Source organism: Drosophila serrata, unplaced genomic scaffold (genome assembly GCF_035046125.1).
Source record: "Drosophila serrata isolate PLE 108 unplaced genomic scaffold, ASM3504612v1 contig_360, whole genome shotgun sequence".
Lineage (NCBI taxonomy): Eukaryota > Metazoa > Arthropoda > Insecta > Diptera > Drosophilidae > Drosophila > Drosophila serrata.
In genome coordinates, this window is record NW_028257258.1 from 1,700,953 (window position 1) to 1,713,556 (window position 12,604).

Sequence of the window (12,604 nt, forward strand, 5' to 3'; positions counted from 1 at the left end):
ATGGTATCGGTTAGTTTCTGGAATAAGATTTTAGAGATAATTTCGAAATAGTTTGTTTTTCAAGAAATTCCCTTCTCAAAAAGACCTTAAAATGCTCATATATGAACTTCAGACTTGGTATTTTAAATACAATAGGTCTCAAATTTCTACATATTTATGTATAAAAATTAGATATAAGATACAGAAATAAAATCTTTCCATATAACTATAAATTTGGTCAAGTAATCCCACTTTAGACATTCGTATTGTCAGCCCAACTCTAATCAATTTATATACTATTTAAACGTTATATTGTTATTGAATTATTTCCTTAACAACAGGACCTTCTATCTAATCAAGCAAGAAGCACTTGCCAAAATCCCATCCTTTATTCTCTTTGATCCTTCAATTATCCCTTAGATAAGTAGATATTTGTAAGTAGTTGCCCCTTTGCCAGGCATTCCCCACCATTTGCTACGGTCTAAGCCTTAATTCAATAAAGGATATCTTCAGACGCTTTGTTTATTTCAGGGAATCTGAGAAATTCCATTCCTTTTGATTTCGCTTTCTACCAGCAACACTTCCTTCCTCCTCCTGTTTGCCGAACAACAAAAAATAACGTTCAATTCAATTTGAATAATTCAATCGTTTATTTGGCGACGACAACTTATTGTTTGCTCGGATGATTTTATTTTTATTTTTGCCAAAGTCTTTCCGCAAAGGGGACAAGGACAACCCTTTCTGTGTGACCATTAAGCCACACGCGAAGGGTAGGAGTTTCCACAAAGATATATGTATGGTTGTATGTATGTATATAGCAGCAGACACGCTAATATAATATTTATAGTTGGTATTTTACTTCCGGCTGTCTCGACTTGGCTCTCCTTGTATTGAATTCAATTTGTCGCACAATGGAAATAAAATTGAAATGTGCCGCGAAAGCGATTCCCGAATGCAAAGCACGCTCAAGTTGTCAAAAAAAAAAGAAAGAAATACATATATATAGTTAGCTTAGGGGTTGGTTTATTTGCTATCCTGATTCCAGCTCATGCTTCAGGCCATTAGATGCAGCAACAGGATAATCACAATTCGGCAGCTGGCCTGCCGGAAAAATGGAATAAGAGAAAGAGGGTTAGAAGCCCACGGGAGAAGTAGCTTCCAAAAAAACATACAGGATTTGACCATGAAAAGGGATTAAACAATTCTCCAATTTCCAAATAAGCGAAAACCAAACGATACACTGTGAGTTAAAGTCATTTTAGGGTTCTCATATTAAATGCTATAAATTTATGTAATTCTGACTTTGGGGTTTCAAAGAATTTGTTAATTTAATTTAATTTCATATTTAAATATTTAGTATGCACAATTTATAAGCTAATAAAAACTAGCACAGAAATGCTTTCCGAATTGAAATTAATGCATTTTTGCTCTACTTATGATAAATTTCTAGTTGGACTTTCTTAGCTGGAAGTTAGCTTGCTTCCTTTTTTTTTATTTAATACCAACTCCTTTGAGTTATGAAAAGATTTAATATATACGAATTTTTATAAACAAAACAATGGTTTAATATGTTGTCTTGTAAAAGAGATGTATTCAATCTGGTTTCTTTGTATCCGTAAGATACATGTACTTAAATATTATCTGTATCCATGAAATTCTGTATTTCAATGTATGTAGCTTATAAATTAAAAAAGTATGCCATCAATCAAACTTGTAGGAATCTTATGAGGCGTCTCCGGTTAGAAAATGTTACGAATGTTAAGAAGCAACAGGCTACGGGAATCCCAATAAAAGGGGATTTCCTATTGGAAAATAGCAATATTAGGTGGCAACGCCATTCATAGGTTTTTCTTTTGTCTGTTTTCGGTCTACGTGACCGAACTACAATGTGTGTGTTTTTAGTGTGTATGTGTGTGTGTGGTTTGTTGCACCCCCAACCCCGAAATTAAACAACAAAAACTCTCGGTTTGAGGAAGGGGAAACGAAAAGAGAGAGAGAGAGAGTGAGAGAGCGGGTGGTTGAGTAGAGCAGAGCTCTTGTTGTTGTTGTGGTACTGCTCCTCTCCCAATCTGTGGGCCTTGCTCTCTTTATTGTTTTTTTTTTTTTGTGCATTCGGTGCATGTAACATTTGTTGCCCCACACAATTTTGTATGTGTATTTAAGTTTGTATGTTTATAAATATGTATGTATGTATATCTATAGGCTGCATATGGCAGCATACATATGCCAAGACAAAACCACAAAGTACTACAAAAAAATAAAAAAAAACAACGTGAAAAACTCGCCCAGCATTGCAGCAACATTTGTTGCAGCTGCATTCTTGTTTAAGCTCTGACTCATGTGCGTTTTCCGTTCGTTTTTATTTATTTTTGTTGTTGTGTTGTTGTGCAGCAACATCAGCGATAAGAGCTTTTTGAGTTGCATTAATGCTTAGCCTTTTTTTTTATACATATTTTATCTAAATGGAACACATGCAGCAGAGATCCTCTCTCCGTCACACTCTCTCTCATAACTTATTCCAACCACCACCAACAACAGGGAAAAGTGGTTCACTGTGATTTAACAGTATGTTAGTGCCACTGTTATCCGTTGGTTTGTCTTTTTTTGTGTTTATTATTCTTTTGCCTTTTGATGGCGTTGTAAACATGTGTTTACATGTCTCACCATCCAACCGGATGTTGCTAATGACCGCAAAGCTAAAAAGCAAATCAGAAGAGAAGCAAGCACAACACTATGCGATTTATTTTAGACCCACAAAAGAGTATATACTTTACTTTTAATTATATTTTAAATAAATACATTAAACTTGGATTAAAGATCTTGCCAACTAAATATAGAGGATGCACAGCTGTTTATTCAAGAAAATTTTCATGATGTGTTTGATGTCATTTAAATCCAAATGTACTGCTGAAACATAAAACACAGACCGAACTTTGATTGATTGTCAATTAACTGATATTAAAATTAATTATATTTCCCATGGAAGTTATTGATATGAAAATAATTTATGAAAATTATAGTCATTTATTGATTAAAATTCCTCAAGCAAGGATAAGTTTACAAAAATGAATATAAAATGACTTTAAAGGTGGCCACATAAAGATAGTAATTATAATTTACAAATAATAATTTTAAAATCCCTAGACATACTATATAAATCTAACAAAATTTATATTAAGAAACTTGACAGGAAGTACGAGTCGCTGTAAATATTTCAAAATTTTTTCCAAAATTTTAACTATGATGTTTGAAAAACACTGATTGCCTGTTTTTATACCTTTTTGCAGGTTATTATAATTTTAGTCAGATTCTCTTAACAGCATCAACAATCGCAGTATGCAGATTTGTTAGCGCTATTAAAACTAACACAGAACAGAAAATATATCCATAGATATCCATTCTTGTTTACATTCAATTTTTAATTTCCTTTTTTAGTGTTTCGCAGAGTTATGTTGTCAAAGAAAGTATAAATCTATAAGCTATAAATGAATATTAATTTAAAAGGGTTAAAAGGTTTTAAAAGGGCGTATACAATATTTCCCATGCGATTCCAAAAACATACATTCAGTAGGGGTGCTTACAAGCCTTTAATCTAATATTCTTCTCCCCTTTGATTGCATCATTCGTAATATAAACTTGAGCCAGCCACTTGATGATAATTGCGGGCTTTACAGTGCTTATCACTCCGAAGTATTTGAGGTTTTATCAGCTAGTGTTAGTATAGTAACTTGTGTGAATCACATACTAATTTACCACTTCCTTCTCTGTTCCTTTCGCCCGCAGCAACGTACAGAGCTCAGCCCGCCGACCCACCAAACATCCGCCACCGCAGAGGTAAATGCACCGCTGTCCAGCTCAACAAGTGCGTCCATTGCGGTGACAGCGAGTGCAACGGCGGCAACCGCAGCCACGGCCTCTCCAGTGTCAGGCAGCACTACCTCAGGCGGCAGCAGCAATGCTGCAGCTCCCGCGGGCACCGGAAGCAGCTCCGGCGGAATGGCAGCTGGCGGTGGAGGAGCAGCCCCCGCTGTCGGCACCGGCAGCTATTCAAAGACAGAGACGAGAGCAAGTCGGGTGGCGCCGCAAGTGGAGGAGTTGGCGGTGGCAGCAACAAGCACAATAGTAGCAACAACAAGGATAGCGGCAACAGCCAGCAGGCATCGAGCGGGAGCAGCGGCAATGCACCCAGTCTGTATGTCTCAGTGCCCCTGTCCACGGCCAATGTACCTGGAATCAATCTGCCCACCAGTAGCAGCAGCAGTAGCAGTAATCCCAGCAGCGGTAAGTTTTTAGGAAAAGTTCCGGAGAGAACTCTTTATAATTCTATACATGTTCTCCGTTCTCAGAATCCCATGTGGCAGCATCGCGGGGCAATGGGGCACCATCCCAGCAGCAGCAGCAGCAGCAGCAACAGGGTAGCCTCACAGCGATGGGAGGTGGTGGAACAGGAGCCGCAGGATTTGGAGGAGGTGGTGCGAACAGTGGCTCTTCGTCGGTCATCCAGCACCAAAGCGGCAAATCTTCACCGGCGTTGAGCGGCAACCTAGTCAGTGGCAATAGCGGTGGCAGCATCATCTCTGCCAGTGGTACTGCAATCTCCGCCGGGGGTAATCTCACTGCCACCACCACGGAGAGCGGTTACCTGAAGATCAGCTATGAGAAGCAGACGACGCGGGTGCAGCAGCTACAGGAACAGGAGGCGCCACCTGCACGTCGCAGCAGGTATGTGTTCTGTGGATAACTTCATATACTTTTGTTTGACGGCTGTGCCTTGCTCCTGCTTTTATTTATATATTTATGCCCTTTTGTTTAAAGTGTGTTGCTGTTGTTTTGTTGCTGAGCGTGTGTAGTATTATTATTCAAAAACCCTATTTTTTCCATCAAATGATGGGCTTTAGTTGCACCCTTTGTTGTTCGATTCGGTTTCAGTGTAAGGATTTTGGGAATATTATTTTATTCCAGCAAGATATTATTATTGACTCTTCACGGTCGCCAGATTGCAATATTTTTAAAATTACACCTCCATTTTCTATCATTTCATTACATCCTTTATCCTTTTTTTATGTCCAAGCCAAGTTGACAATAATAAACAAATCAAATTGAGCGATCTATAAAATCAAACACTCTTCTCTTTGTCTCTCCCAATTTGCTTAATGTCTTCCCACCACACCACACTATATATGCTCACTGTCCACACACACGCCCAATCACCACACGTACTTAGATCGCGCTCTGGCGAGAGTGGCAGTAGTCACCACCATGCCCACCATCATCAACACCATCACGCCTCCTCCACTGCCGCCTCTCCCTCTCCCTCGTCCTCCACCTCCACTTCCACTTCCACATCCTCATCCTCGCTCTCCAGTGCCAGTGCCTCGGCCACATCCGCCAATAGCAAAACCACCTCGAGGTCAGGCAAGAAACGCGGAGCTGCAGTCAGCAAGGGCGATGCAGCTGCAACTGCATCGCCGGCAGCAGTAAACACAACGGCCACTGCCGAGAAGCAGGGTCGACACAGCTCGCCCCACCACAGTGCCACTGCGGTGCCCACACCGCCACCGCCTGCGACTGGGACTGTGGCACCTCCAGTGGTGTTCTCGCCCGTCGTAATGCTGCAATCTCTGTCCTCGTCATCGATTGATTCCCCGCCAGCAACGGCAACAAGTCGCAATACTCGAAACAATAACGGCAACAACAATACGAATCATAATGGCGAGCAGACCTCGTCGTCCTGTTCGTCCACATCTCCCACCTCCTCTTCGAGCGGTGGCGGTGCCAGTGGCGTGGCCAATGTGGTGAATCTTGCAGACTCGCCGGTGAACATGACAGCTTCAGGCAACTATCGAGGCAACAGCATTGCCAATGGCAGCTCGGCCAACAAGCCCCTGAACAAGAAAATGTTGCGTGCTCAGCAGACGCAGATGTATCAGCAGCAGCAGCAACAGCAACAGCAGCAGCAGCAGCAGCAGCAGCAGCAGTATGCCACCCCCGCTAGAGCCAACTCCCCACCCCCTAATCTCAGCCAAGCCCCTACTGCTCCTCTTAGCTCCACAACTAGCTTTAAACCCTCGCAGCAGCAGCCAGCGTCTTCAGCACAGAGTCAACAGCACGAAGATCTTGAGATTTTGCAATTCACTAATTCGAATACCACTCCTACTCCTTCTGCGACGAAACCAACCAATAGAACGCCCGATCTCAGCCAAACGAGCTCCTCATCATCCGCAGTGCCGGCGACAACAGCTGCCTTGGTTTCGCTGAGCAACAACCAGCTGCCCCTCAATTCGATGGCCGGCGGCGGCGGCGGTTTGAAGTTCACGTACGAGAGTCAAGTCCAGTTGGATGTGCCCATGCTGCCAGTGAGTGCCATTAAGGATTCACCGCCCAGCTCACCCGGCTCGGAGACTGGATCCGTCATGCACACGGCAACGGCTGCGGTTAGTTCCCTGACTGCAGCGGCTCCTACCTCGGCATCGGCGGCAGCAACTGTCCAGCCGGGAAATGTGCGGAAACGTGGACGTAAAGCAAAGGACTCTACGATAGCAGCAGCGGCAGCTGCAGCGGCGGCAGCAGCAGCAGCAGCTGCAACAGCAGCAGCTAATGCTGCAAACAGCAGTGTTCAACAGGATCTCAAGGATGTGCGCATACTGCAGAATGGTGCGGCAGCCAGTGGCTCAAGCAATCCAACCAGCAGCAGCACACCCACGCCGCCGGCCACACCCGTAGCCACATCTGCTGGTAGTACGCCAGGCAGTTCTATCATCACGCACACGGCCGCCCATATGTTGGGCAACCAGCTGAATCCCAATAGCAGTGTGGCCCAGAAGCTGTCCGAGCAGCTGCACATGGAGGTTCAGGATCACTCGATCTACACGCCCGACTCCATGAACTCACAGTACACTGGGGTGCCATTTCCTGGCAAGCAGGTAAGAGTGATCTCTTCTAATACCTTCTAGTTTTGTAAATAACTTTGATGTTGTTCTACTTCCAGCGCAATGCCGCTTCCAGTAATGCTGCAACAACGCCAGCACCGAATCCCCTTCAATCAATGTTCAGCGGTGGCGGGATCAATGGCAACATGCCCATACCACAGAGTCTGGAGCAATTGCTGGAGCGCCAGTGGGAGCAGGGCTCGCAGTTTCTTATGGAGCAGGCGCAGCACTTTGACAGTGAGTATGAGTCGTATTTCGGGAGCAGAGGTATGTGTCCACAGGGATTAACGTTAAAAATTTTTATCTACAGTTGCCTCGCTGTTGAATTGCCTGCACCAGCTGCAGAGCGAGAATCTGCGGCTGGAGGAGCATGTGACCAGTCTTATAGCACGCCGCGATCACCTTCTGGCCGTGAATGCCCGCCTCCAGATCCCATTGAGTACGATCGGCGGCAGCAGCAATGCCAAGGCCGAGGCGCACGGTAAGTAGAGATGAGGCGGAATTCTCTATTGTTCTTGGTGTCGGCCAGCTCTTTTTGGCAACCGGAGGCGAGGACTCACCACACATGCCACTCTCACACACTGTCACTTGATCACAGACCAAAATTTGCATTTGATACGTTATATTTTTCATTTTCTTTTTAATGTTTGGTATTCCTTGTACATATTATTTACGATTGGAATTGTTGCCTCCATCCGCAATCCTCTTCAGTCTTAGTCATAAGTGGCTTAGGTTAAGTTGTCCCCAAAACTGCTTAAAATACGGTCCTTGTATATAAGTAAACATGTACATAATATTTGCAAAGAAGTGACTGTCTGATGGGCGATACAATTATTGCATTTATCGACAAACCTTTTTCACACTACGGCATACTTTCTTCTGTGTCATTATTGACGAACCCAGCCCACACTTTTAAGTTAGTTCTACACTCTTGTATTAACGGCGAACTATACACAACTTAATTATACTTACTTATATTATGTAACAAATTATAATGATTTTATTGGCCAAGTTTATATTTAGTTAAGTTATTTTGTCGCAATATGCTAAGGCTAAGGCTTTTTCCGATTTTATTTATTTGAGAAATGAATAAAAGGTTTTAATATAACAAAACATTCTAAATTTCTTTTCCTAAGTTTCGATTAATTCTCACTTGGGTTCGAAGATTATCCTAAGGTTTCTTAAGTTTATTGCGTTGTGTTGCTGTCTGTTGCATGCCGTGGAAAGAGGCACACCACAACACTCGAGCACACACACTCCACGCCACAACACTCGCACTTTATAACCACTAACAACACACACATGCACACACAACTCTACTGGCGATGGAACAACAACCCACTGGGCGTACTCACAATCTAACTAAAAATATGCTTATAAAGCAGCAATGTCCAAAATGATTTCAACAACCACAGCAACAACAACTTGTACAACTCTTATCATTTCCACACTAGCCTCCAACACCGCCAGCAGCAATACGAACAACAACAGCATCGGTCTTGGCAGCAACCTTACCGCTCTCAATGCGGCCACAACGATCGCAGCGGCAGTTTCCCTGGCCACTACGGCCATTAACACCACTATTCCCACCATGATCAGCAGCCGGCCCACAGTGGCGCCTGCTAGTTCAAGCGGTGTGCTGGACTATCGCGGGAACAGTGCCACCAATAGTAGCAGTAATAGCAACAACAACAACAATAACAACAGCGGCAGCAACACCAACAACAGTGGCGGCAGCAGCAACAGCATCGTCGGCAACAGCGTGAACAGCAGCAGCAGCAGCAACAATCCAGCCACATCCTCCAATGCTAGCAGCGGAACAACAACCTCAACTACACCAATGTCTATTGCCGGCATGACAATGACCAATGCAGCCAGCTTAGGATTGAGGTGAGTGTTTCCATTTTAAGGAAGATCACCTTAAAAGTGTTTGCAGAAGGAATGTGCATATGTGTGACATTTCCAAAATATATCATCTGAAATGATATCTAATTAGCAAAACCTTTACTTTATAGACACGTTTCGGCGTACAACAATTCTGCAAACAGCAATAGCGGAGGCAGCAGCATCAACGCCAACAGCAACGCCCTGCATCACCAGCATCATTCGCAGCACTCGCAGCATTCGTCACATCCTTCCCAGCAGCAGCAACATCAGCAGCACGCACAGCAGGTCCAACAGCAGCAGCACCTGCATCAATCGCATCACGCCACCAGCGCCGCTGTGGCAGCCGCCCATTTGCTGGGCGTGGGAATGAGCCTTGGAGCTGGCGCTGGAGGCGGTGCTGCCGTTGCAGGCATTGGACGAGGTGGGTCAGCAGCAGGGACTGCCGTGGCTGCAGCAACAACCACAACTACTTTTTCGACAACAGCGGGATCGGGCACGGGATCGGGCACGGGCACGGGCACGCACCACCACCCACATCCACACCCACCACACCAACATCCTAGCATTCAGATTCAAGTGGGTGGCGGCAGCGTTGGCGTTGGCATTGACGATTTAAGTAGCACCTCTTCTTCCTCCTATGCGGCGCACCACGCGGCGCTCTACAGCACGCATCACCAGGTAGTTGTGAGTGCGTGTGCAAGAGCGTGTTCCTCAGTGTGTGTGTGTGAATTTTGTGATTGTTGGGAGCATGTACCTGTCCCCAGACACGGACGATGGAGAAGTTCATAATAATCGCCATAATGCCTGTTCTGTGTGCATTTATTCACCTTTTGATTTGCGTCATGCCTCATGTCTCATCATCTATGCACTCACTTCTTACTCATTCAATCAATCAAACGTTCAATCAGGCAATCCTGCGACCTTACAAGAAATTCACAAAAAAATAAACACACGCAACACACAACGAATTCCAAGTCATACGCTTTGCGCCCATCTTCTTTCATTGTAAATATCCCATTTCAGGTGGAAATTGTTTGTTTTTTTTTATTGTGAGAGAGAGAATAATTCCAGAAGCTATATTATGTTATCCTATAAGCCATCTTGACTAAGAATCTTTCCTCACGAAGACCCTACTAAGTCCTTAAAATTTTCTTTTTAATTCCAGTCCCAGCTAAGGCGCGACGATAACCTCCAAGCCAAAACCAGCTGAAAGTCGTACCGTAAGCCAGTGAGCCAGAAGCCGCAGCAACAGCCAAAATCCCTTGCCAAACGAGGAGGCTCTAACCACAACGAAAACAACAATAGTAAACGCACCGAAGGTGAGCTAAAGATGGCAGCAGAACCAAGCCTTCACCAGCAGCTGATAGACAAAAATGACGACGATGTAAGTTTATGGTTCTAATCCGTTCAAAGAATTAGTCTAATTAAATCTCCATTATTCACAGCACAGCAGCAATAGCAGTAGCTCATCGTCCACCGTCTCATCCTCCTCACAGCAGCAGCAATCGTCGGTGGATTACGAGGCGGAGGATGAAAACGAGGACAGGCAACAAAGAAGGTCTAAACCCACCAACGAGAATGAAAGTCTGTTGCATGTGCAGAACTTTCTCAAGTGCTTTGGGCCCAATGCCTATGCTAAGACCAACGTTCTAGCCCCAGCAGTAGCAGCCACTCACGCTACAGCACCGAAAGCCTTGGGAAAAGGAGAGTTGCGTGCATGGCGACAGAATTATCGCAACACAATCAATACGGTCCCAACAATAGCAACAGCGGAAGCAGTTGACCCAACGGTCCAAACATCACAGTCGGCAATAGTAGACATAACAGGAGCATCAGACTCAACAACAGCCTTGTTTCAGATCCAGTCCCAGCCAAGTTCAGGGCATAAGCCACCCACCACAAAGTTTCAAATAAACACAAAGTTTTTGCGCAAGCCACGAAACAAACTCATGAAAATGCTGCCAACAACACCAGCGGCAACATCACAGCCGGAGCCGGAGCTGGAGCAGCCGGAGCAACTGCACCTGCTCAACGATGATAGCAATGCCAAATTCAAAGACTTTTCAATTGATTCGCTTTTGAATAAGTAAACGTAACGCAAGATTAACGAATTAATACAGTTAGCCTTATTATATTATTTGTAGCATAATTAAACATAAACAAATAGTAACCAGAGAGCCCCCGAGCCCAACCCGCGTTCCTAGTTTCCCCACAAATTTTGTTTAGCCAAACATGAACATAGCAACATAGGTTGTTTATTATTATTACATGCATATTTTGTATTACCAATATGACGCAATTAGTAACTAGCATAAGACTGTAAATATCTACTTAATTAATGAAGACATAAATAAATCAACAGACACTCATGTGCTAGAATTTAATCTTGACAGTCTCGATTGCCCATTCCTTTCCTCTCCACTGGCTGCGACGATCCCAAGGCATGATGCACACGTATCAGCATTTCCTTGCAGATCACGTCGGGAACCAAGGCGCGTGCCTATCATAATGGCCAATATGTGGGTAAGCAGGGCAACAAAGGAGTGGTCTTACCTACTTGGGGAACAATCTTCTCAGCGAGTTGGGCGCGTGTTAAATTGCCCACACCGTGCTCCTGAATAGTCTGACGGATCATTTGCTCAATATCCTTTCGCCATCCGCATTCCGTAAGGCGTTTCTTCATGAGGTCCTTCAGTCTGTTTCAGGATTCCAGCAACCAGGTTTTAACAAAACAAAAAGACGGACCCATAACTTACACGGCACTATCGCGGCTGTTTAGCCTTGCGGTTTTCTCCTCCAGATTGGCATCCGTCCCCATTTCCTTGGTGTTTGGCATGATTTGTGTCCTTATATTCAAACAGATTATCGAATTGTTTAATATTTAATTCTATATCAAATTTTAAGAGGGAGACGTTCGAAGTGTAACTGGCAACCCCAAAAGGCTTTTGAACTGAAACTACACGTAAACTAGGTTCAATTTTGTACAAACATCGATCCTTTCGATGTTTTAAAAATAAAAATAAATATAATATAATATTAGCATTTTTAATTCAAAATTTAAATTTGCAATTTTTAAGATGTAACCCCTTATCTATTTTTGAAATTTTGCAAAAATGTATTTTTCCACTAGACCTGGCGAGATCGATTTTCGCTGTTCACTCTGATCTAGAATATATATGATTTATAGGGTCGGAAATGATTCCTTCATTGTGTTTTAAGCTTCTGAATAATACTAATACCCTGCAAAAAGGTATAAAAACACGATATTTTTTTTTGAATAATCAACGTTTTTTAAACATTATAATTAAGCCAGAAATGCATTAATTTTAAATCGGAAAGCTGTTCTGTGTTAGCTTCGATAGCGCTAACAAATCTGCATACTGCGTTTGTTGATGCTGTTAAGAGCATCGGACTGAAATTATTATAACCAGAAAAAAGGTATAAAAACAGGCAATTTTTGTAAAAATTCAGTGTTTTGCAAACATCATAACTAAGCCAATAATGCGTTAATTTTTATACCTTTTTGCTGTCTTAGTATTAATCAGAAGCTTAAAACACAATGAAGGAATCATTTCCGACCCTATAAATCATATATATTATTGTTCAGAATGAACAGCTGAATCGATCTAGCCATGTCTAGTGGCAAAATAAATGTTTGCATTTTTTTCCGAAATTTGAAGAAAACATAAGGTGTTATCATTAAAATTTGCTAAATTCGACCAAAAATTGAATTTTCTAAATTTCAAAACGCAGTATGCAGATTTGTTAGCGCTATAAAAATTAGAACAGAACACCTTTCCGAATTGAAA

At 43.1% G+C, this 12,604-nt stretch overlaps 3 protein-coding genes across 4 annotated transcripts in view; 2 read left to right on the top strand and 1 right to left on the bottom strand.

Annotated features, from left to right (window-relative positions):
* The window catches only part of Alh (coiled coil domain containing protein Alhambra), a 31,258-nt gene extending 21,114 nt beyond the window's left edge, over positions 1-10,144 (top strand). Inside the window, 9 exon segments of the mRNA XM_086838960.1 lie at positions 3,763-4,041; positions 4,044-4,260; positions 4,326-4,701; positions 5,204-6,902; positions 6,968-7,145; positions 7,219-7,389; positions 8,363-8,798; positions 8,924-9,473; positions 9,961-10,144. Of these exon segments, the coding sequence (XP_086695086.1) occupies positions 3,763-4,041; positions 4,044-4,260; positions 4,326-4,701; positions 5,204-6,902; positions 6,968-7,145; positions 7,219-7,389; positions 8,363-8,798; positions 8,924-9,473; positions 9,961-10,005 (3,951 nt within the window). The 3' untranslated portion in view covers positions 10,006-10,144.
* On the top strand, positions 9,961-11,179 carry LOC110177587 (uncharacterized). The gene is made up of 2 exons (XM_086838958.1): positions 9,961-10,179; positions 10,241-11,179. The coding sequence occupies exons 1-2, from the start codon at positions 10,126-10,128 to the stop codon at positions 10,883-10,885; spliced, it is 699 nt and encodes a 232-aa protein (XP_086695084.1). The 5' UTR covers positions 9,961-10,125; the 3' UTR covers positions 10,886-11,179.
* On the bottom strand, positions 11,031-11,784 carry e(y)2b (enhancer of yellow 2b). 2 transcript variants are annotated; one of them, XM_086838959.1, is made up of 3 exons: positions 11,552-11,784; positions 11,349-11,491; positions 11,031-11,295 (listed from the first exon to the last, which is right to left on the bottom strand). In XM_086838959.1, exons 1-3 carry the CDS (start codon positions 11,629-11,631, stop codon positions 11,162-11,164), a joined length of 357 nt encoding a protein of 118 aa, XP_086695085.1. In that variant the 5' UTR covers positions 11,632-11,784; the 3' UTR covers positions 11,031-11,161. The 2 variants fall into 2 exon arrangements, with proteins under 2 accessions (XP_086695085.1, XP_020800030.2); XM_020944371.2 differs by having other exon boundaries at positions 11,353-11,491; positions 11,552-11,757.
* Between the last annotated feature and the right edge of the window lie 820 nt (positions 11,785-12,604).